This window comes from Oryctolagus cuniculus, chromosome 11 (genome assembly GCF_051225735.1).
Source record: "Oryctolagus cuniculus isolate XC-2025 breed Fujian yellow rabbit chromosome 11, ASM5122573v1, whole genome shotgun sequence".
Lineage (NCBI taxonomy): Eukaryota > Metazoa > Chordata > Mammalia > Lagomorpha > Leporidae > Oryctolagus > Oryctolagus cuniculus.
In genome coordinates, this window is record NC_142877.1 from 11,230,725 (window position 1) to 11,255,128 (window position 24,404).

The window sequence follows — 24,404 nt, forward strand, 5'->3', positions numbered from 1 at the left end:
TTAAGAATTTTTAAAGATTTTTATTGTTTCATTCCAAACAGGCTACAGAGGTAAGACATTCTCCCAAGTCTGATAACGCAGATTCCTTGCGAAGCGGGGGTGAGCTTGCTCCTCAGGCTCAGGTCAGGGGCCTCGTGCGGCGGCTTCACAGCACATTCTAGAAACACAAGCAGTGGCCATCAGTGGTTGCACTGTGCTCGTTAGGGACTACGTGTCAGGGACATGGAGCTTTCTGGACAAAGTCCACCCACAAGGCAGATGCATACATCACTCTGCACCTTGAACATTGTACTTAATTATCTTGACCTAAAAATGAGTTTTTCCTGGTAACATGGGGTTAGAAAAATCTAGACAACTAAAAATGACAGACCATAGGATCTTCTCTGATTCCCAATACATAAGCTAAATTTAAATGCAGCTACAAAAGAACATGGACATCCAAAACGCACAGTGGATAAAGCCACCATCCCGTATGGGTCAAGTCCTCATTGGTCCACTTCCTATCCATTCTCCCTGCATTAGCCTGGGCCCTGCCTCCCACGTGGGAGACCAGCTGAAGCTCCCGGCTCCAGCTGCTGCAGCCAGCTGGGGAGTGAACCAGTGGATCTTTCCTCAAACTGCCTTCCAGCACTGTGACTACAGAACTATTTTATAACGCGTCTGAGGTCAACACTTCTAATCTCAACTACTGCCATACCTGCAGGGACAGGTGTGGTGGCCCACGTTCCAGTCCAGCTCCTGCTGGTGTGTCCACCTTCAGCGCAGTCTGGCCCCAGCCGCTGGCATCTGCCTTTCACCTAAAAATTTCAGAAAGTGAGACCCTGAGTAACGAGGGAACCACACATTTGATCCACTGAGAAAACATTCATTTCTACACACTTGAAGGTCTGTATGTAACAAGTATCAGCTGAATCCCGACTGTCAGGTGACCTCCTTATAGGCCCTAGGGTGCACATCACCTTGCTATGGGATCGAGGGCGGAAAGCAGCGAACTCACCTGTTACAGGACGAAGATCAGACACCGACGCACTGCCACACAGACTCCTGATCTGTAGGGAGAGGACAGAGCCAAGATGACCTCTGAGCAGAAGAACCCAGAGCCAGCACAACCCACACTAGAGTGCAGGGAAGCAGGACCAGAGCTCCTGTGTGGCCAATGCATCAGACAAAACTGGCTAATCGTGTAGTTAGATCAACAGGGTCGATCTGATGGGGAAAAAAGTTATGTCATCACCTGCAAGGGCCGCGTGAGTCTGGGCGAGTACAACGCCCAGGAGGCAATCCCCGAGCTGAGGGCCATCTGGGCTCCACTTACCTTCCCCACAGGGGTCACCTAGGTCCATCCCAAGCATGGCGTCCGCCGAGAACAAACCTGCGAAGAAAACAGAGGCGAGCTGCCGTCACCCCAGCGCCTGGGCCGGCAGGATCCGGCGTGCTGCCGAGGCTGGCGGGTCAGACAGAAACTGGCTTAGAGAAGGTAGATCAACACGGTTGATCTGCCGGGGAAAAATCCAGTCATCATACACGCCAGCGGGGAGCTCGGTGGGCACGCTCCTGCCCCACACCACTTCGGAACCTCTGCTGTCAGAGCTTCCACTGTCCGAGTAACGGCTCTGGCTAAGGCGAGAACATTCCAGGGCCGCGTCCACAGACAGCACACCCTAGAAGTACCTCACTGCTGCACGAGTGCAGAGAAATTTAGATGCCTGATCAAAGATGGCCCAAGTCTCTGGGCCCCAGCGGCCACATGGACGACCCGGAAGATTCCCCTGGCTTCGGTCTGGCTCAGCCAGAGCTATTGCAGCCACTGGGGAGCGAACCAGCGGGTGGAATACCTCTCTCTGTAACTGCCTTTCAAATTTAAAAAAGTGGCATTAAAGATTTTAAACACCACTTCTCTAAGGCTACTTCACTTCCCACATGGCTGCTAGTTCCTATCCAGCTCCCTGCTTATGTGGCTGGGAAGCATCAAGATCTGGGCCCTGCAGCCACGTGGGAGACACGGCCGCAGCTCCTGGCGCCAGCCTGGCCCAGCCTCTGCTGCTGCGGTCATTTGGGACGTGAACCAGTGGACGGAAGACCTCCGCACCTCTGCCGTCGCAATCAGTAAACCTCTACGTGGAGGACCAGAGCCAGCTCCAAGCCCCCGGTCCTGCAGGCCCCGCCTCATCAGGGTGCAGGCTCACGTTCCGGGCCCTCGCTCCAGACGTGGCTTCCTGCTAGCGCGCCGGAGCAGACGGTGGGTGCCCAAGTGCGGGGCCGGGGACACACCGGGGGCGAACCGCTGACTCCTCACTCCGGAAGTGACGACCCCAACAGGACCAACTACCCAATGCTCAGTTTAACCCCCGGAGGGAGCTCCGCGAAGCACGTGTCCCCACGACACGCTTACCCTGCAGACCGAGGTTCGAGGCCCGCATCTGGCGCTCCCGCGCAAGCCCAGGTCACTCCGGCCTCCCACGTCCGTGCCGTCCCCTCGGACCTACGAGAGAAGGGATCGGTCGCCATCTCCCCACGCCCAGAGCCGACCAGCGCGGCCTTCCGCGGCTGGCGTATCAGAACCAACTGGCAAGCGTTCTGAGACCTCAGCATGGCCGATCTGACGGGGAAAAAAGTGAGGTCATCATGTACACCAGCCGCGCCAGTTCCTCCGCCCGCGGCCTTGGGGCGACCCCAGGGGAGACGGGGGGGACCTGCGCAGAGTCGACGAGACGGCCGGGGTAAAGATGGAGCGCAGCGGGGCCTTCACTCACCACACACAAAGCGGGGCTTCGACACTGGGAGACATCGTGCGAGAGACCACGATGCTACAGGGCAACCGCGAGCCAACCGCCACCGACGCGAAAGGACAGGCAGGGACGAGGCTCGCCCTTATATAATCATAGAGCTTCGTGCGCCTGCGCACTCGGCTCGAAACGCGCCGCGCGGGGCCCCCTGGGAAATGTAGTCTCCGGGTCGCGCAGCGCTCTAATGGTCGGCAAGGCCGCGTCTAGCCCCGCCCCCTTCTCTGGACACAGCGGGCCGCCCGGGCTTCTCGGCTTCACCGCCATGTCGCTCCTCAAGCGCACCAAGCCGCCCGCCGGGTCCCCCGTCCGCCGGGACCGACTGAGGCCCGCGACGGCCTTGGGCCCAGTCCGCCCGCCCCCCGCAGTCCCCTCCCCTCAGCCGCGCCCTCCGGAGCCCGCCGGCCCCGCCGCTGGGGGGAGCTGAGGCGACAGCCGCCGCCGGGGTGGGGGGCTGTGGCGCCGCTGCCGGGGCCCGGCCCCCGCCCCCTCCTCCTCCTCCTCCGGGCCGCCCGCCCGGCGCCTCGCCCCGCCCAGAGCCTGCGGGGAACGGAAACCGAAAGTGCGCGGCGCCGGGCGGGGCCGCCGACCAGCCAGGGCCGGAGCGCGAGCTTCAGCCGGCGGCGGCGAGAGGACGCGCCGGAGACGGGTGAGTGGCCCCTGCCCCAGCCCCGCACCTGCTGGCCGCTCCCGCGACCCCCGGCGCCCGGAGCCGCTCCGCCACTGCCGCCTCGGAAGCCCCGGTGCCCCCAGCGCCTCTGCTCGGCATCTTCCTGTCCCCAGCGCCCGTGACACCCCGCAGCCCCGGAGCCGCTGTCCGGCCCTCGGCCCCAGCCCTCCCCCCTGCGCGCCCCCCGCCGCCGCCCCCTGCACCTCCCCGCCTCTGCCTCCGGCCTCGCTATCGGGGTTCCCCCTGGTCCTCACCCCCGTCTGGTGCCGGGCGCGCTCAGCACCCCGCCCGCCGCCCCTGCCCGAGTCCAGCTCTGGGCCCCCGGTGCCCTGCTGCTGCCTGGGGATGGCGCCCCCCGCGCCCCGAGGCCGCCACCCCGCAGCCCCGGCACCTCCGGCAGTGCCCGGGCCCCTCAGGACCCTGGAGACTTCCCCCCGGGCCCCCCGCCCCGGCACCGGCGTGACCGTCACTCATCTTCCTCTTCGTGCCCCTTAGGCCTTGAATCATCAAAAAACCCACTTTAGCCTGTTGTTTTCGTGCGTTTCCTGTTTCTCTCTGGTCCGCTCTTCCTAACATGTCTTCTGTCGCTTCTAAGCCAGGAATTTTCTGGGCCCGTTTTAATGTTTTTCAGCAAGAGGAAGAAGGGATTTCCCCCTCTGAAAATGTTTAAAAATCAGAAAAGAGAGCCTCCGCGTGTTGGAGCCTGCGGGGGTTAAGATGAGGGAAGAGGCAGCCCCAGGGGAGAGCCCCGGCTCCTTTTTCTGGTGAGGGTAGAAGCGCCCCTCGTATAATGCCAAACCCATTCGCAGTTTCCGGCCGTGAATATTTTAGAACTCAGTGGGGACACTCTCAGAAAAGCCTCGCTGAGCCCTGAGTCACCTCGGTCCCAGCCCTTGTGATGCGGGGGCTTGGACTGAGAAGTTCCCTTTAGGGGGCTTCCTTCCTGGTACTCTTGTAGGACCCGTGTTGAGACAGAGAAAGGAGAAGAATTGGGGGCTGCTAGCTGGTTCTTGTAGATGCTAGGCCTTGTGATGGAAGCCTCCTGTACTGAAACATGCACTCTGTTTGTCTTGATTCAGTGGAGTGGAGGGCTCCTTCGTTTGGCTGTGTTCCCAAGAGTAGGATGAGGCTAACTGCTCACTAATTATGTGCAAACCATAGGGTTCCCCAAGCTGTGGAGCACAGTGTGGCGTACATGCCAGGTTGGGGGCCAAGTGCAAGGTTTTGGATTGACAGCTATGCATTCCTTTCTGCCCTGGCGACATTAGTTGTCTGCTTCATGAGAGAGGAAACCGAAACCTAGTAACTGCTTCAGTAACGTAGCTAACAGCATACACCCCTTGAGTGGGAATTGGCTCCTCCTCCTACCCCCAAGAAGGGGGAATTTGAACACTTGAGATCACCGAAATTGTGCATTTCATGTTCTCCATCCTAATTGGGCCCCACAGCATTGAGCACTCGTGCCTGTGGTTTAGCTCTGCATTTTACTCTTAGTTATAAGTCGCTAAAACGCAGAGGCAGCAGGACAGGCTTCCTGGTGCTCGGCTTCTGCTGTTAGGGGCTGTGTTTCAAGAGCAGTGCTGATTCTCACCCTGTGCAGTGTCCCGGAGAACTGAAAGCCACGGGAACTTGGAGGAATTCAAGTGACGCAGACATGGAGGACAGAAGACCTCGGCTGGAGGCCAGGCCCAGGAATCCCCATACCAACCAAAGAGGTGAGCGAGGTTTCCTAGCTCAAGAGAAGCAGATTCTGGAAGTAAGAGAAGGCGTCAGGTTCCCTATGAACGCGCAGGCTCACCAAAGATTGCCTGTATCTCTCCAGGAAAGCTTAACTTAGTCCTTAGCTACAGCATGAATGACTGAAAAACAGGCAGCCCTGCTCTTTCCCTAAGAGACCTGCTGAGTGGGTGCAGCTCGCGTTAGCAACAACAGTAATAAGATGCCAGAAAGGGAAACAACTTTGGTCTAGAGCAGCACGGTCCAACAGAAATGCAAGGCAAAAACATGATTTTTAATTTTCTAGTAGCGTCGTTTTAAAAAGTAAGAAAAAGATGAAATTTATTTTTCAAATTTAATGCTCATTTAATGAAGTTTATTCTGGTGTCTTAGCCCAATATATCAAAATGCTATCTTTTTTTTAAAAAGATTAATTTCATTTATTTCTTTTTTTGAAAGTCAGAGTTACAGAGAGGCAGAGGCAGAGAGAGAGAGGTCTTCCATCTACTGGTTTGATCCCCAAATGGCCACAACAGCTGGAGCTGGGTTGATCCAAAGCCAGGAGCCAAGAGCTTCTTCCAGGTGTCCCATGCAGGTGCAGAGGCCCAAGCACTTAGACTACCTCCTATTGCTTTCCCAGGCCATAGATGGATTGGTAGTGGAGCAGCTAGATCTCAAGCCGGCATCCATATGGGATGCCAGCACTGCAGGTGGCTGCTTTACCTGCTACACCACAGCACTGGCCCCAAAATGCTATTATTTTATCAGAAAATTAGTTTTAATAATATTTTTGTTTCCCCAAATACTCGAATGTTATTATTTTAAGATGTTATCCATAGGGACTGGTGCTGTGGCGCAGCTGGTTAAGCCACAGCGTACAACACCAGCATTCCATAGTGACACCAGTTCAAGTCCCAGTTGCTCCACTTCTGACCCAGCTCCCTGCTAATGCTCCTGGGAAAGCAGCAGAGGATGGCCCAAGTCCTTGGGCCCCTGCACCCTTGTGGGAGACCTGGAAGAAGCTCCTGGCTCCTGGCTTCGGTCTGGCCCAGCCCTGGTTGTTGAGGCCATTTGGGGAGTGAACCAGCAGATGGACGACTCCTTTCTCTGTCTCTCTTTCTCTCTCTGGTAACACTTTCAAATAACTAACTAAATCTTTTTTAAAAATGTTATCAGTAGAAACATTTAATGAAATATTTAATTTTTTGATACTAAATCTTAAAAATTCCATGTGAATTTTACACAAATGAATTTGGACTAGCCACATTTTGCATGATTCGTAGCCACGTGTGGCCAGCGGCTTTGTATTGCATTGCGCAGGTCTAGAGTCCGAGCCGTCAAAGCAGAGCGACTTCCGTGCAGGCACTCACTGTGCTCAGAACGTCTGAGCAAACAGCTCCCGTGTTCCATCCAGTTTGCAGCGTGTCCTCTTAAGTTGTAGCTGTGTTACAGTTGAGGAACAACTCTGACTGTATTTTGTGAGCTGTATGAATGTTGAAAGAAGGAGAAATGTTAGAATTTTCTGCTCTCCCAAGACTGTAATCAAATCAAAATATTAAAAGAAGAACTTCTGTATTTTGGGAATTTGAAAAGTAAATATGAACATAGCAATTATTAAAAAGTTAAGAGTTCAGTTACATTTTACCATATATTCCTTTATGTTGTCACATTAACATTTTCTCTACAGAGTACAAAATGGGAAACTACACATAAATGGACTTAGCATCTGATGTCCAGAAATGATATGACCATCTCAAAAATAATGTGCATTTACAGCTTTTAGAGCATTCTCTATCATTAAATCACTGTGTACAGCCCTATTTGTTTGTTTTTAAAATGCCCATGTTATTCTGCTAAGTTTGGTCAGCTCCAGAGTCCATTGGAGAGGAAAGGAAAGTGAGAAAAACTGGACTTGGGTATACTGGGCAAGGTCACTTAGGAAACGCGCAGCAGATCCAGCAGGAGTTTGGCCCCTGTGCAGTGAGGGCGTCCCCGCCCCCGGCTTCCCGCGTGAGCGTGACAGTCAGGACCGGCAGGCTGAACTCAGGCTGCAGAAGGGAAGAGAACTTAGGTTTCACTTTTCGGTTTCCTGCCTCTAAATGTGAGTTTCGTTTTCCTGATTCACAGTCTGCAGCTCAGAAATATCTTGGTAAAGGAAGCCACACCTTCCTCTTTCCCATTCAAACTGCATTTGCTGACGTTAGGCAAAGTCGGGTAGTGTTTTTCCTTCATAGTTTTATTCCACTTGATAAATGTATTATGGTAAATGTTTAGCAGAATCAGAGTCGGGAGGGTGTTCCTTGCTTCAATGTGTCAGATGCTATACATTACCCATAATAAGCAGTGTATAAACATTTAATCTTTTTTTAAGATTTATTTATTTATTTGAAAGTCAGAGTTACACAGAGGAGAGGGAGAGAGAGACAGAGAGAGAGAGAGGTCTTCCATCCGATGGTTCATTCCCCAGTTGGCCACAACGGCCGGAGCTGTGCAGAATCTGAAGCCAGGAACTTCTCCCACGTGGGTGCAGGAGCCCAAGGGCTTGGGCCATCTTCTACTGCTTTCCCAGGCCACAGCTGAGAGCTGGATTGGAAGTGGAGCAGCTGGGTCTCAAACCGGCGCCCATATGGGATGCTGGCTCTTCAGGCCAGGGTGTTAACCCACTGCGCCACAGCGCCGGCCCCATTTAATCTTTACCACAGCATAGAAACTGGGGGAACTTGGCTAAGGTTACACAGTGAAAAAGTGACCAAGCCAGTATTTGAACCAGGGCTCATTGGCCCTGAAACCCGTGTCTGACTGTTACTTGGAACTGGCTGGAGACTGGAAGCAAGAGCTCATCTGTGTGACCCCTGAAACTGAGACCAGCTCAGAAAGAGTAAATGAGATACAGTACGCGTCTGTTTTCCAGTATGTGTTACGCACTCAGAGGTGCTGGTTCCTTTTCCCTTTTATGTCCTTTGGGGAGAACACTATTTTCATCATCTGTTCAGCCGCAGTAATAGTCTTTAAAACATGACTCGGTAGGAAATCCTTTTCTCCTTCAGTAAAAATTGAGCTCCTTAAAGGGATTATTTTGGAAAATGAGAGCATGATCATTTTTTCCTATTGGGTTTCCTTGCCCTTGATTCTTATGCTTTCCCTCTGTTTCCATTGTGTTTAGGGCCTGTGGATGGAGAATTACCACATAGACCTAGAAGTCAGGCCAATAACCCAGCAGCCAATGCTCTCAGAGGAGGAGCCAGCCACCCTGGAAGACACCCTAGGGCCAACAACCCTGCCGTTCCTCACCGGCAAAGGGAAGAGAGGTTTGCAGCCATGGGCAGGAACCCACATCAGGGAAGGAGGAACCAGGAGGGGCATCCCAGTGATGAAGCTAGAGACCAAAGACATGGTCAGGAAAATGACGCCAGGCGGAGAAACGGCAACCAGGAGGGTAGAAACCGCAGACCCCCGTGGTTCAGTGAGAATTTCCAGCAGTGGCGGCCCCCCGGCCAGAAGCCTGCCGAGCAGCCGCAGCAGGTGAAGAAGCTGGGCTATAAGTTTCTCGAAAGCCTGCTTCAGAAGGACGCCTCCGAGGTGGTCATCACGCTGGCCACCAGCGCAGGGCTGAAGGAGCTCCTGTCTGTCTCCTCCATGAAACCCAGCTTCCTGGAGCTCATCTGCCGAGTCCTGCGCAAGGCCTGCAGCTCCAGGATGGACCGCCAGAGCATTCTGCACGTGCTGGGCATATTAAAGAACTCCAAATTCCTCAAAGTCTGCCTGCCCGGTTACGTGGTCGGCATGATCACCGAGCCCCTTCCCGACGTGCGAAACCAGTATCCGGAACACCTGAGCAACATCATCTCCCTGCTGCAGGACCTTGTCAGCGTCTTCCCCGCCAGCTCTGTGCAGGAGACGTCCATGCTCATTTCCCTCCTGCCCGCTTCCCTGAACGCGCTGAGAGCCTCTGGTGTGGACATAGAGGAGGAGACAGAGAAGAACCTGGAAAAGGTGCAGACCATCGTTGAACACCTGCAGGAGAAAAGACGAGAGGGCACTTTAAGAGTGGACACCTACACTCTAGTGCAGCCTGAAGCAGAAGGCCACGTGCAGGGCTACCGGACCGTGCCCATTTACCCCACCTACAATGAAGTGCACTTGGACGAGAGGCCCTTCCTTCGGCCCAACATCATTTCTGGAAAATATGACAGCACGGCTGTCTACCTGGATACCCACTTCCGACTCCTGCGAGAAGACTTTGTGAGACCCCTACGGGAAGGCATTCTGGAGCTTCTGCAAAGCTTTGAAGACCAGGGCCTGAGGAGGAGGAAGTTCGACGACATCCGAATCTACTTCGATGCCAGGATTATCACGCCTGTGTGCTCGTCTTCAGGCATCGTCTACAAGGTTCAGTTTGACACAAAACCACTGAAGTTTGTTCGCTGGCAGAATTCCAAGCGGCTGCTCTATGGGTCTTTGGTGTGCATGTCCAAGGACAACTTTGAAACATTCCTCTTTGCCACTGTATCTAACCGGGAGCACGAAGACCTGTGCCGAGGGATTGTGCAGCTCGGCTTCAACGAGCAGAGCCAGCAGCTGCTCGCCGAGGTCCAGCCTTCGGACTCTTTCCTGATGGTGGAGACCACAGCTTATTTTGAGGCCTACAGGCATGTCCTGGAGGGGCTCCAGGAGGTGCAGGAGGAGGATGTGCCCTTCCAGAGGAACATCGTGCAGTGCGACTCTCACGTGGAAAAGCCCAGATACTTGCTGATGGGGGGCAGATACGATTTTACCCCCTTAATAGAGAACCCCTCAGTCACTGGGGACTCTCTGAGGAGCCCTGAGGCCTTGAGCCATGCGAGAGTTAACATCCTGGACCCTGGCCAGTGGCCCTCCAAAGAAGCCCTGAAGCTGGACGACTCCCAGATGGAAGCCTTGCAGTTCGCTCTCACAAGGGAGCTGGCCATCATTCAAGGACCTCCTGGAACAGGTAGGACAGAACTTTTCAAGCCTGTGACATTTGCCTTGAGATAGGCTGGATACTGTGTTTCTAAATAGAATGTCTCATCAAGTAGCTGCTCGTAGTGATTTTCCCATGGGAACCATTGGCATGCACAGTGATACACCAAACCCAGAAGACTCGGGAAGGCTGCTAGAGGGGCCAGCAAAGTGGCACAGAGGGTTAGGTCCCCGCTTGCAACACTAGCACCCCGTATCTGAGTTCCTTCCAGTCCCCGCTGCTCCACTTCCTATCCAGATTTCTGCTAATGTGCCTAGGAAAGCAGTGGAGGATGGCCTGAGTACTTGGGCTCCTGCCACACACATGGGAGACCCCAGTGGAGTTCCAGGCCCCTGGCTTCAGCAATTGCTACCATTTGGGGAGTGAACCAGTGCCTGGAAAATCTCTTTCTCTGTCTCTCACTCTCTGTCTAGAACACTGCCTTTCAAATAAATAATAAATAAATCTTTTAAAAAAGATGTTGCTAGAGGTCAAACTTAGGGAAGACTCATTATCTCTGCTTCATAACGAGTATATTAATTTTTTCAATTTTATATTATTTTTAATTAAATAGTATCAAATATTAATAGCACTATATACCAAGCACCGTTTTTATTTTAAAGATTTTATTTATTAGGGGCTGGCACTGTGACATAGTGGATAAAGCCACCGCCTGCAGTACCAGCATCCCAGGGCTCCGGTTCGAGTCCTGGCTGTCCCACTTCCAATCCAGCTCTCTACTATGGCCTGGGAAAGCAGTAGAAGATGCCCCAAGTCCTTGGACTCTTGCATCTGTATGGGAGACCCGGAAGAAGCTCCTGGATCCTGGCATCAGATCAGCCCAGCTCCAGCTGTTGAGACCATATGGGGAGTGAACCAGTGGATTATTTATTTGGTTATTTATTTGAAAGACAGAGTTACAGAGAAAAAGGGAAAGACTGACCTTCCATCCACTAATTCACTGGTTCACTCCCCAGATGACTGCAATGCTAGGGACCAGACCTGGCGGAAGCTAGGAACTTCATCTTGGTCTCCCACGTGGGTGCAGGGGCCCAAGCACTTGGGGCATCTGCTGCTGCTTTCCCAGGTGCATTAGCAGGGAGCTGGATCGGAAGTGGAGCAGCTGGAGTGGGAACCGGCACTCGTGGGACGACAGCTCAGCCAGCCATGCCCCAGCACCACCCCATTTCCTCTTGTGCCACTCTAATGTCTGCAGGATAGTAACCACTGTCAGTACCTGGATGTGTGCCTTTGGAGCAGGTCTCCAAGGTTCACGCTGAAGTATCTGTTTGCAGATTTTTATGTTCACACGTGTACACGTATGCTTTTTCTGTGACTTAGTAGCAAAGATAGGATCATGCTCTGTGTGTTGGTCTATAATTTTTTAAATGCAGCAACATGTTATGTACATATTTACAGTCTTTACATTATAGTCATGGTTAGAGATGGACATCATTCTTTTTACTATGCCTGCGTAATACTCTGGAGTCTGAATGTATCATAATTTTTTCCTTTTGGTGTTATATATAGTGCTATAGTAAGTATCCATATGTTTATACATCTGTATCTCTATATGTGTGTATCTTTGGGTACTCTGCTTATTATTTCTGCAGATTTTCCCCCAAAAGTAAGAAATTAATATTTATGATAGGTATGTTAAATTAAATTGTAACAACAACAACAAAGGGAACAGGAAGAGATCTTTAAAATACTATTAAAGTAATGACAAGTCAGGATAAAAAAATTTCGTATACCAGAATGGAGAATTCTTTCTGATAAGAATCACCTGTATAAAGGAAAATCTGCATAATTTAAAATGATGTTTTAAGGGCTTTAAGAAAAGGGAAGGGGAAAGATGTATCTGTTTATGCTCCTACCAGTAATTCTGACTTCCTGCTAATGCTAACTCTGGGAGACAGCTGATGGCTCAAGTACTTGAGTCCCTGCCACCGATGTGGGAGACCTGGATTGAATTGTGGATTTGTGGATTCCTGGCTTTGTCCAGGTCTGACACCACCTATTGTGGGCATTTAGGGAGTGAATCTGTGGATGGAAGATCTCTCTCTGTCCATCTGCCTTTCAAATGAAAAATCAATATATTTTTAAACTTTAAAAAAATTTTTGAAATCCTTACAGTTTTTTCATAATAGATGTTTCTATGAACTTTTTGAATACCTCTGTATGTTGTGAATATTCAGGCAAATGCCTACATATATTTATTTTTCCCCATTTTCTTTATTTTTTTTAAAGATTTATTTATTTATTTGAATGGCAGAATTACAGAGAGGCAGAAGCAGAGAGAGGTCTTCTATCCCCTGGTTTACTCCCCAAATGGCCGCAACAGCCAGAGCTAAGCTGATCTGAAGCTAGGAGCCAGGAGCTTCTTCTGGGTCTCCCACATGGGTGCAGGGGCCCAGGGACTTGGGTCATGCTTTTCCAGACCATGACAGAGAGCTGGATCGGAAGAGAAGCTGGGACTAGAACCGGTGCCCATATGGGATGCTGGCAGCACAGGCAGAGGATTAACCTACTGCGCCACAGTGCTGCCCCCCCTAAAATAAACCTTTTAAAAATAAAATTACCGTGTGAAATTGGAAACAATATACTTATATATGTCCACAAATCAGAAATTAGCTAAAACGGCTTTAGAACTCTAAAACAAAGGTGAGGGGGATTCTTTTGGTGTACTAATAGAGAATTGCCTCTGAGATACAGGAAGTGGAAAAAAGCAAGGTATAGAACAATGTGAACAGGCTATTTGTATGTAAATACTATTTGTGTTTTCAAAAGAAAAGGGAAGACTGAAAACATGCATTCATATTTGTTTGTCTGCATACAGCGTAGAAAGATGAGCTCTGGGGAGTTCCACAGGGGACCGGGAACACAGGCAGGGGCTGGGGGCTTCTTGTACCACACCCATTTCAGGCGCTGGGGTTTGGTGCCATCTCGATGCATTACCTCAACATAATTTTAAAAAAAGAAAGATTTTGCTCTAAGTGATTACTCCTTTTAGGGAATGTCTGAAATTTTTAACTCCATTTTCCTTATTTTCTAGGCAAAACCTATGTGGGGCTAAAGATTATCCAGGCCCTTCTAACCAACGAGTCTGTGTGGCAGATCAGCCTGCAGAAGTTCCCCATCTTGGTCGTGTGTTACACCAACCATGCTTTGGACCAGTTTCTGGAAGGTAGCGTTCGGTGACGGGACAGTGACAGTTGAACGTCTTCTGTAGCTTTTTCTGTTGCTCTTTGAACAAACTCCGCAGTCCTTGTTCTAACCTAGAACGCCCCGGGGGACTCTCCCAGTCTGTCTCTGAACCTCATCTCCTGCCACTCCCCTGTTCTTCCTGACCCCAGCAGTACTGTCCCCCCGTACTTGACTTGCTCCCACTCCTCCTTTGCCCCATTCTGTTCCCCTGCCTCTCCCTTCGCCCTCTTCCTTCAGCTGGAGTTCAGCCAGCCTGGCTGGCTCTGATTCACTCCTCAGGTCGCACCTTAGGTCTCTCTTCTCCAGGTAGACTTTCCCTGTTGCCCCCAGACGTCACAAAGTTAAGCCACCTTTTGTATTGTTTTTTCTTTTTGTGCAGTATGTTTTATGTGTCTCCACTGTAGACGACTCACACTGTGAGGCTTGGGCCTGTTTCCTTACTGTAGTCACAGATCCTGGCACTATCAGGCACTTAAGAAAATACTAATTGTGTTAATGAATATGAGTACCTTTCATTTTTCCAAGAACATTATCTTCCATACGTCATACCCCTCTTTCACCTAGATAAATCTTTGTTTTCCGAGTCCCTGTTTAAATATTAGGTCTTCAAGAATAGGTCCTTACCCAGATTAAGCAAGGTCCCCTGCTACCCACTTGAAGCATCAGGTGCTAAGTACTTGCACTTCCCAGTATTGTGAGAAACTGTTTTATGAGTATCTTCTCTGCTGGGCTGTGAGACAAGAGAACAAATCAGGAGTTGAGTCTGTGTTTAGGTTGCTATGTCTTCAGAACCAGGCACAAGCCTGGAACTTTGAAGCATCAGTAAACCTGCAGGGAATAGCAGGTCATGTTTACCAAGAGCTTGCTGTGTACTGGCCCCTGGCTAGAAGCTACGGAGACATACTCTCATTTATCCAACGACAGCTCTATTGTGAAGGTGCTGCCGTCTCCAAATCACAGAGAAACTGAGACTCAGGTACCTTGGCCCAGGCACACAGCAGTGAGAGCTGGAGCCAAGGTTCCCTGGCTGCAGAGCCTGCACTCGTGGGCACTGTACCGCGCACTCCCCTGGCCATGTCCTCCCGTGGCCTTCTTGCTCGTTAATAGGCTAAGCTTGCTGTAAGTGCAAGTTTGTTCCCTAAGGGTCCGGCTGAGGCAATATAGCTCTCCCTTGAGAATGCAACCTAGCTCCTCTCAACCCTGCAAAACTCTGCTTTGCTCCACAGGCATCTACAAGTGTCAAAAAACCAGCATCGTGCGTGTAGGCGGAAGAAGCAACAGTGAAATCCTGAAGCAGTTCACTCTGAGGGAGCTGAGGAACAAGCGGGAATTCCGCCGCAGTTTGCCCATGCACCTGCGCAGGGCCTACATGAGCGTGAGTCCCCGCTCCGGCACGTCTGAGGCAGCCCCCGGGGACCTACAAGACAGCAGTGGCTTTCTGCACAAACAGCCCAGGGTCGGGGCGGAGGCTTCCAGAGCTCTGAAGGCCCGGCTCCGCCCAGCATTCTATTTAGCTAATCCCTTTGTACAGCGTGACCATTGCCCTCCTGAGATGGAGAAAACATGCAGAAGGGCGCGCCGCCCCCTACCCCTGCTAGGACCTTAAGGCCACTTCCGCCAGCTCACCCACAGTGCTCGTAATAGGACCTTAAGGCCACTTCCGCCGGCTCACCCACAGTGCTCGTAACTCCCAGCCCATTTACCGTTGTTCAGCTGGGCAGTGAGTGCTGGACCGGAAACCCGAGTTCTTACGTCGTGGAGCAGAAGAGCACACATTCTGGGAAGCTTTGATGCCTCTGCCACAGGACCCTTGGCCTGTTCTATCAGTTAGACGTTTCAGATCCTCTTCCTTGGGTTCTAAGAACACACTGATGTGCCTTGGGCTACTGGCTTGCTCACTGACGTGTCCATCCTCTCTTCTTGCTATTCCTGTCTTGGCTTTGTTTTCCCTCCAGGCAAGGACTGACTTTGGGGAGTGATATTTCCCCCTCATTTCTTCCCTGTGCTCACAGCAGTGAGAGCTGGAGCCAAGGTTCTCTGATTGCAGATCGTGACCCAGATGAAGGAGTCAGAGCAGGAGCTGCATGAGGGGGCGCAGACCTTGGAGTGCACGATGCGTGGTGTCCTGCGCGAGCAGTACCTGGAGAAGTACATCGCCCCCCACCACTGGGCGAGCCTGATGAACGGACCAGCGCAGGTAGGACTCACCCCAGAGGGGAGCCGCAGCTGCCGGGTCTGGCGCTGCCTCGGGGAGAAGTACCCGCTGGTGACGAGAGGCAGCCAGCCTGCCGAGTTGAACCCTGGCTTTGTCCTGGGCAAATTTGTCCGTGTCTGTTTCCCCTGTTACAGGGTGGAAGTAATAACAGCAAGAAGTTGAACCATAATGAAATTGTCAGTATTTGTAAATTTTACTTGCAAAAAATACCCAACATCTTATAGATCAACTTAATTCTTAAGGATTATTACTTGAATAAACAAGGTAATATTTATAAACCTATAACTTTAATAAGTATGCTGTGTTTTTTAAATGAAATAACAAAACCATAATCAGAGGCAATCCAGCACATACAGAGAGCTTGGGAATTGACAGACCGGGGTCTTGCAGTCTGGCTGTGTGACTTGGGACAGTGTGATCCCCAGCATCAAACAGGGAAGAATCTTGCCTGCTACAGAAAGCTGCCATGAGAACTAACCGAGACCATGTGGCCAGGAACCCAGTGAAAAGGTGGCACTGTTATCATTGGGTTGGTGATTTCCAAGGTTATAGACTCCTTCAAGGAGTCAGTCAGGCTCTTAATTTTTTTAAATATTTATTTATTTATTTTTAAGTCAAAGTTACACAGAGAGAGAGAGAGAGGTCTTCCATCCGCTGGTTCGCTCCCCAATTGGCCACAGTGGCCAGAGCTGAGCCGATCTGAAGCCAGGAGCTTCTTCCGGGTCTCCCACATGGGTACAGGGGCCCAAGGACTTGGGCCATCTTTTATTGCTTTCCCAGGCCACAGCAGAGAGCTGGATTGGAAGTGGAACATCTGGGACTTGAACCAGTGCCCATATGGGATGCCAGATGCCACAGCGCTGGCCCCGGTCAGGTTCTGTAAATAACTGAAGCAGTCTGGATGTGAAACCTTAGGAAGTGGGAAGACTGGGGGAAACTGGAGAAGAAGTGGCAGCAGCTCAGCCCCAGCCATTGTTGCCATTCGGTAATACAGGCTTCTTGTTGCCATAGCTCCAGATTCTGTCTGGAGAGCCTGGAAATTTTGATTTTTAAAATCCCATGCAGGGCCCAGCGTGGTGGTGTAGCAGGTGTTGCCTCTGCATGCAATGCCAGCGTCCCATGTGGGCACTGGTTTGAAACTCGGCTGCTGCACTTCCAATCCAGCTCCCTGCTAATGCACTTGGGAAAGCACTGGAGGACGGCCCAAATGCTTAGGCTCCAGCCACCCATGTGGGAGACCCAGGTAAAGCTTTGGACTTCTAGCTTTTGTCTGCCCCAGCCCTTGTGGCTTTTGGGGAGTGGACCAGTGGATGGAAGATCTCTCTCTCTCTGTCTCTCCTCCTTTGTCTGTAATGCTGCCTTTCAAATAAATTAAAAAATAAATCTTTTTTAAAAATTCCACACAAGGCCGGCACCGCGGCTCACTAGGCTAATCCTCCGCCTAGCGGCACCGGCACACCGGGTTCTAGTCCCGGTCGGGGCGCCGGATTCTATCCCGGTTGCCCTTCTTCCAGGCCAGCCCTCTGCTGTGGCCAGGGAGTGCAGTGGAGGATGGCCCAGGTGCTTGGGCCCTGCACCCCACGGGAGACCAGGAAAAGCACCTGGCTCCTGGCTCCTGCCATCGGATCAGCGCGGTGCGCCGGCCGCAGCGCGCTGGCCGCGGCGGCCATTGGAGGGTGAACCAACGGCAAAGGAAGACCTTTCTCTCTGTCTCTCTCTCTCACTGTCCACTCTGCCTGTCAAAAATAAAAAAAAATAAAAATAAAAAAATTAAAAATTCCACACAAATCACATTAAATGTTCCAGTTGCTGAAGAGATGCCCATTTGTGATCTCTGAATGGCTGTTTTTTTAAAGCATTTAATAGTAATGTTTTTGTTTTGTAAACTTTTATTTTATGTATTTGAGAGAGAGTAAGCTCTTATCCACTGATTAACTCCCCACATCTCCACGATGGCTGAGGCTGGGCCAGGGCTGAAGCCAGTAGCTGGGACTACAATCCGGGTTTCCCAGAGTGGGTGGCAGGGAGCCAGCTACTCAAGCCGTCACCTGCCGTCTTCCAGGATCTACTTCGGCAGGAAGCTGAAATCAGGAGCTGGAGCCAGGAAGCAAACCCAGATGCTCTGATGTGGGAGGCAGCTGTCTTAAGCACGAGGCTCAGCATCTGCTCCACAGCCTCTGGGTTTTAGGGAATGACTTCGACCAATTGAGGAGACCTCACCCTTCCACTGGTTGTCAGAATCCTCCTGACATGATTCTTCCTTCCTCAGGACAGTGAGTGGACTTACTGCCAGCACTGGAAGCATTCCATGATGCTGGAGTGGCTGGGCCTGGGTGTCGGTTCTTTCACCCAGAACGTTGCCCCAGCAGGACCTGAGAGCACAGGTAAGAAGTGCGTGCCTGCCGAGCGCAGGCTGAAAAGTGAGGTCCAGAATGTATGAAGAGCTATAAATCCATCAGAGAAAGACAAATAGCGGCTAAGAAAACAGATAAGACTTTGAGTGGGCACATCACGCAAAATGGGAATCCTGTTGGTCAGTAGACATGGAAAACGTGCTCATTAGAAAGGAGTTGAGGGGCTGGCACTATGGCATAGCAGGTAAAGCCGCCGCCTGCAGTGCCAGCATCCCATATGGGTGCTGGTTCGAGTCTTGGCTGCTCCACTTCCGATCCAGCTCTCTGCTATGGCCTGGGAAGGCAACAGAAGACGGCCCAAGTCCTTGGGCCCCTGCACCTGCGTGGGAGACCCAGAAGAAGCTCCTGGCTCCTGGTTCGGATCAGCCTAGCTCCAGCCATTGTGGCTATCTGGGGAGTGAACCAGCAGATGGAAGACCTCTCTCTCTGCCTCTACCTCTCTGAACTCTGCCTTTCAAATAAATTAATAAATCTTTAAAAAGGAAGGGAAGGAGGGAGGGTTCAAGTGCACTCTTGGGTAGCTCAGCTGGTAGAGCAGAAGACCGTAGAATGGACAGAAAGGAGTTAAAACCACAATGAGATACTATTACACATTCACCAGGCTGGCAAAAATTAAAGTTTGCTACAGCCCCTCACATAGCACAAGGGGACTGTAATACAGCCCTCTTGGGGACATACATTGGCACGGTCACTTTGTGACGGAAGAACAGACAGAACTCAAATACCCATCCGTGTTTGTGCAGTGGATGGGGCAGTTAGAGTCTACATAGACAATGGAATGCCGTGCAGCTGAAAAGGAGTGCATCACGCCATCCCCATAGAAATCTCTGCACCTGCTGAATGGAAAGGCGAGTTCCAGGAAGACATATACCAGATGTGTCGTTTAAAAGGAGAGATGCAGCATATACGTGGGCACATTTGTTCTTTTTTTTTTTTAAAGACATATTTATTTATTTGAAGAAGGAGTTAGAGGGAGAGACAAAGAGAGAGAGCTTCCAGTTACTGGTTCACTCCATAGGTGGCCACAACACCCAGGGCTGGAAGCCAAGAGCCAGGAGCTTCATCTGGGTCTCCCACATGGGTAGCAAGGGTCCAAACAGGTGGGCTGTATTCTACTGTTTTTCCCCGGCCATTGGCAGGGAGCTGGATCAGGAGTGGAGCAGCAGGACACAAATGGTGCCCTTATGGCATGCCAGTGTGGTGCCATTACCAGCTGTGTCAACACCAGCCCCAAGTTCTTTTTAAAAAGGAAAATGAGTAACACAAAATTCAGATTAGAAGGATCCACAAGAGTCTTCAAAAACTATGATAGGTTTCTCCTTCTGAAATTGAGTACAAGGTACTTGTATGCTCATTTTATGTATTTTTATCCTTCAAATTGCATATTTACATTATTTTATAACCTCCTTTGTGATACATATAAAACTGTTGTCAAAAAGGTGTACATTTGTCTGATTTATAAGATCTAGAACACATAACAAAGAAATATACAAGGAACCTTGCCTCCCTCCCTGACTCTCATTCCTCCCAATCTCCCTCCCCAGAGGGAGTCACTAAACCCCTCGAGAAGGTCTTCACACTTCTGAGCTCTTCTAGGTGCCCTCTCCCACCATCCCTGTCCTGTCTGCTTTCCTCTCTCAGTGCAGGCAGAAGGGGAAGAGGAGGAGGAAGGCGAGGAGGAGGGCTCGCTGATTGAAATTGCAGAGGAGGCCGAGCTGATTCAAGCGGACCGAGTGATTGAGGAGGAGGAAGTGATAAGGCCCCGGAGGCGGAAGAAGGAAGAAAATGGGGCAGACCAGGAGTTGGCCAAGATGCTTCTGGCTATGAGACTGGACCACTATGGCCCTGGGACAGCAGCTGGACAGGACCAAGCCACAGGAGAGTGGGAGGTAAACGCACTTCCTCTGGGTTCCTGAGGGCCCCAACAGAATGGGAAACAGGTGTTATTACTGCCACGTGATGTGGTTTGGACTCTGCTAGAACAGGCCTGAGTGTTCTGAACACTTCTGTTAACAGTGTATTCACTTCATCCTCACAGTTAGAGAGTGTGCCCATGTTCAGCCTAACCCTAGTGTGAATCTAATTCCCAAGGTTATAGAAAGCTTCAGAGGGGCCTCAGCAAAAAATGCCAACATGGAAAGAGGAAGTGAGTAACCAAGTGCTACTCTGCAACTGCTAGAAGAATTCAGACGGCCATGGTCTCATTGCTTCCTGTGTTCAGGGTTGTTACCTTCTCAACCATGGGTGGGTCTGTGAACTTGCTTTAAAACATTAAAGACTAAAGTAGAACAATGGAGCGAGCCCTCTGGGCCGGGTGGAACACTCAGTTGTAGACCTGCCTCTGCTGCTTTCATCAGTCAGTGATCAGAGTTTCCCATGTATTGTTGGTATGACAACCGAGAACATGGATGCCCAGAAGGCCAGTTTACAAATCCCGCTGATGATTTTAGGGACTTTCAAAGACAACTTTGGTTTTTGTTAAAGGTTTATTTTTTAATTATTTACATGGGAGGGAGGCTTGGCAGGGGGAAACGGAGAGAGAGAGAGAGAGAGAAAGAGAGAGAGAGAGGTCTTCCGTCCACTAGTTCACGCCCACAGTGGGGGCCCAAGCACTTAGGCCATCCTCTGCCAATTTCCCAGGCACATGAGCAGGGAGCTGGATCAGAAGTGGAGCAGCCGGGACTCCCCCAGCATCAAAGCAGCTTTGAATCCAGTTCTCACTTGACTGCCAGCCTTGCTCCCTAGTTCAGTTCAGTCCAGTGTGGTGGGTGGAGTCTGATCCCAGTCCTTGGATGCCTCTCTGCCGTGTGCCATCAGGAGGGATTGGTTTGTTTGGTTTTGAAGCTGGGCAGGCCTTTATTGTGGTGACATCTCTCACATGACCTCAGACTTGGTGATAGCCAAGGGAGAGCACTTCCTCATAACTGGTGCCTGTCACCCGCTCGATAAAGGTACCAGGTGGGTATGACAGTATTAGGACCATTTGAGCAGACCAGTTGTTCAGCATCAGTCCCGCAGCATTCGTGCAGAGATCTGCCCTCACCCTGTACAGAACATGCATGTTTTGAGAATGAGAAATAGTTTGTCATAGAGGTCCAGTGATGCCTAGCACCGGCACTGTGTGTTTTCCATGTGGGCACATTGACTCCTCTGTCAAGCCAGCAACCCCTCTGGGAGGTGCTTCCCTCATTTTATAGAAGAGGACGCTGAGGCATATAGAAATGAGGTTCTTGCCTTATTCTCACCACCTAGCAACAGCTAGAATGGGGCTTTGAGCCCAGGCGGACTGGCTGCGTAGCCTCGGTTTGACCCCCTGTGACTTGAGGTCTGTCAGAGATGGCCCCTGCCTGGGCTTAGAACTGGGTGCACTTCTCAGACAGCATCTTGCCTGGTTTTGATGTCTGCAGACCCAGCGCAACCAGAAAAGGAAAATGAAGAAGAAAGTGAAGGTTGAGCTTCGCAAACTGAACACCATGACTGAGGCTGAGGCCAATGAAGTCCAGGACGTCTGGCAGCTGGACCTGAACTCCCGCTGGCAGCTTTATAGGTACCGTGCCCCTCCCGGAGCAGCCCTTGTGATTTCCCAGAACACCCCCGCCCCCAAGACCTTCAGCAGTGCTCTTGACTGAGCACACTGCTGAGCTGCGTGCTCGGGATGCAGCCATGAGGTAGAGCAGCTCCTTGCTCTGCCTTCATGGGGCGTGGAGTCTATCCAGGGAGACGATAGTCACATAACTCCACGTGCAGTCTACCAGGGAGACAGGACAGTCACATAACTCCACGTGCAGTGTACCAGGGAGACAGGACAGTCACATAACTCCACGTGCAGTCTACCAGGGAGACGATAGTCACATAACTCCACGTGCAGTCTACCAGGGAGACAGGACAGTCACATAACTCCACGTGCAGTGTACCAGGGAGACAGGACAGTCACATAACTCCACGTGCAGTGTACCAGGGAGACAGGACAGTCACATAACTCCACGTGCAGTCTACCAGGGAGACAGGACAGTCACATAACTCCACGTGCAGTCTACCAGGGAGACAGGACAGTCACATAACTCCACGTGCAGTCTACCAGGGAGACAGGACAGTCACATAACTCCACGTGCAGTCTATCCAGAGATAGAATAGTCATGTAATTCCTCAAGCATAAAGTTACATATGGGCATAAATACTAAGCAAAAGGAGAGAACAGGAAGTATAGAGGATGTTACGCAGGTCTGAGCTAGTCTGAGACACTCAGGAAAGTGACATTGGAGGCAAGATCTGCAAGAAAAATAGGCACTGTCAGGTCCAGTGGGAGCCGGGGAGCAGCCAGAGTTGAAGGGACCATGCAGTAAAGGCCGGAGGTGGGCGAGAGACCACAGCTGATCAGAAATTAAAGGAAGGCCGCCAGTGCCGCTGTGACTCAGGAGGGCAGGGAGGTGACTCTGGGGCAGGTGGGGCCGGGTGCAGCTCAGGTGAGGAGTGTGGGTTTACCTGCAGAGCAGCTGGAAGACATTCTGACAGCAGGTTAGTGTTATCGTCTGTTTTCCTTGTGAAGGAAAATGGCACTTCACCCGTGGGGAGGGAAGGAGGCGCCGGCAGAGCGGATGGAGGGCACTTAGCAGTTTTCCCTGAAGCTTTGAAGTCCCTTATTCTCTGCTTTGGTTCTTTATTCTGCCCCTGACCACGCCGCGTATCTCCCTGGGCATTTTAGACTCTTGAGTCTCTGTACGACTGGGTCCCTCCTGTCCCACCTGTGCCCTGTACATTCTCGAGGGTCTGGGGTTCACCTACGCTGAGCGCACGGAAGGGTGTCCTCCGCCTTCTTAAAGCGTGTGCCTTCCCGGCCCTGGCTCTTCCTGTTCTCCAGGCTGTGGTTACAGATGTACCAGGCCGACACGCGCCGCAAGATCCTCAGCCATGAACGGCAGTACCGCTCATCAGCAGAGAGAATGGCGGAGCTGAGACTCCAGGAAGACCTGCACATCCTGAAAGATGCCCAGGTTGTAGGAATGACGACCACAGGTAAGCAAGTGTGGGGAAATTTATCTGCTCCAGCCAAGTTCGCTTCTGGTCCCAAGGTCCTGTCAGATTATCTAGGGTGTGTGAAGAGAAGCTTCTGTAGTAGATTAGAGGGAAATACCATGAAAAGCAACCCATGTTTTGGCAACTCTTTTTTTTTTTTTAAAGATTTATTTATTTATTTGAAAAACAGAGTTACAGAGAGGCAGAAAGAGAAAGAGAGAGGTCTTCTTCCATCTGCTGGTTCACTCCCCAAATGGCTGCACTGGCGCCTATCCAAAGCCAGGAGCCTGGAGCTTCTTCCAGGTCTCCCACATGGGTGCAGGGCCCCAAATACTTGGGCCATCTTCTGCTGCTTCCCCAGGCCATAGCAGAGAGCTGGATCAGAAGTGGAGCAGCCAGGACTTGAACCAGCGCCCATATGGGAGGCCGGCACTGCAGGCAGCGGCTTTGACTGCTACACCACAGCACTGGCTCCTTGGGCTCTCTTAGTGAACAGTACTCATTCGCTCCTGCTGTTAGAAACTCCAGCAGTGACCAGCATGGGTGTAATGCTGTGAAGACCACCCAGCACTAGTGCTGTCATTGGATGGTCACCACAGCCCTGGGGAGATAGGAGGCCCTCGTTGTCACTGACCCAGAGCCAGGGAGGGTGGGTGGAGATGGCAGAGTCCATGTCTCAGCTCAGTCTCCCCCCTCCCCACCTTGAGGTGCTGCCAAATACCGTCAGATTCTGCAGAAGGTGGAGCCACGCATCGTGATTGTGGAGGAGGCCGCCGAGGTCCTGGAGGCCCACACCATCGCCACGTTGAGCAAGGCCTGCCAACACCTGATTCTGATTGGGGACCACCAGCAGGTAAAGCCAGCATCGCGGGAGGGGGGCGGGCTCTCGGAAACACCTGGCTTCTCCGTTCAGCAGGCCTCTAGCTCTCTGGTGGGTCTTGGGATGCTTTCTCTGCCCTCCGTGTTCAGTCGATGAGCAAGGGCTGTTGGTTTGGGGGTTATTTTAGAGGGAGCCTCATCAGTTCTTTCTGCTGTTTCCCTAATTCACCACGGCCTCTCACGTGGACTGTGCCCTGCTCCCTGGTCTCCCAGCCCGCACTGTTGCTTTCCTGTAATCTGTTCTCCATGAAGGAGCCAGAGTGAATTTTTTTTTTTTTAAGAAGGTAAATCAGATCCTAACACCGTCCTCAGTTTGAAATGCTCTCATGGTTTTCCATTGAACTTACCATAAAAATCAAGCTTCTTAAAGTGGCCTAGGAAGAAAAAGGTGATTGTCTGGCTTCATCTCATTTTGCTCAGCTGTCCTACCCCATCCTTCCTGCTCCCTGTTCTGACTCGCTTTCCAAGTAAGGGATTGACTAGCAGTTTCCATGCTGCCATCAACTTAGATGTCACTGGCAGGAAG

At 51.4% G+C, this 24,404-nt stretch overlaps 1 protein-coding gene, 1 long non-coding RNA gene and 3 other non-coding genes across 6 annotated transcripts in view; 1 reads left to right on the forward strand and 4 right to left on the reverse strand.

The window, feature by feature from the left end:
* On the reverse strand, positions 1-3,042 carry LOC103352391 (uncharacterized). 2 transcript variants are annotated; one of them, XR_016215790.1, is made up of 6 exons: positions 2,754-3,042; positions 2,393-2,482; positions 1,316-1,372; positions 998-1,049; positions 698-797; positions 1-157 (listed from the first exon to the last, which is right to left on the reverse strand). It is a non-coding gene; the product is annotated as an uncharacterized LOC103352391 (long non-coding RNA). The 2 variants fall into 2 exon arrangements; XR_016215791.1 differs by having other exon boundaries at positions 2,393-2,599; positions 2,754-2,894.
* Positions 1,153-1,244, reverse strand: LOC127491240 (small nucleolar SNORD12/SNORD106). Its single transcript, XR_007919826.1, has one exon. It is a non-coding gene; the product is annotated as a small nucleolar SNORD12/SNORD106 (small nucleolar RNA).
* Positions 1,444-1,532, reverse strand: LOC127491242 (small nucleolar SNORD12/SNORD106). The gene has a single exon (XR_007919828.3). It is a non-coding gene; the product is annotated as a small nucleolar SNORD12/SNORD106 (small nucleolar RNA).
* Positions 2,547-2,637, reverse strand: LOC127491241 (small nucleolar SNORD12/SNORD106). The gene has a single exon (XR_007919827.2). It is a non-coding gene; the product is annotated as a small nucleolar SNORD12/SNORD106 (small nucleolar RNA).
* The window catches only part of ZNFX1 (zinc finger NFX1-type containing 1), a 26,779-nt gene continuing 5,410 nt past the window's right edge, over positions 3,036-24,404 (forward strand). Inside the window, exons 1-11 of the mRNA XM_051844938.3 lie at positions 3,036-3,432; positions 5,054-5,168; positions 8,333-10,141; positions 13,206-13,337; positions 14,584-14,732; positions 15,405-15,554; positions 17,842-17,956; positions 19,628-19,875; positions 21,394-21,533; positions 22,845-22,999; positions 23,707-23,852. Of these exons, the coding sequence (XP_051700898.3) occupies positions 5,108-5,168; positions 8,333-10,141; positions 13,206-13,337; positions 14,584-14,732; positions 15,405-15,554; positions 17,842-17,956; positions 19,628-19,875; positions 21,394-21,533; positions 22,845-22,999; positions 23,707-23,852 (3,105 nt within the window). The 5' untranslated portion in view covers positions 3,036-3,432; positions 5,054-5,107. The remainder of the gene's footprint in view (positions 3,433-5,053; positions 5,169-8,332; positions 10,142-13,205; positions 13,338-14,583; positions 14,733-15,404; positions 15,555-17,841; positions 17,957-19,627; positions 19,876-21,393; positions 21,534-22,844; positions 23,000-23,706; positions 23,853-24,404) is intronic.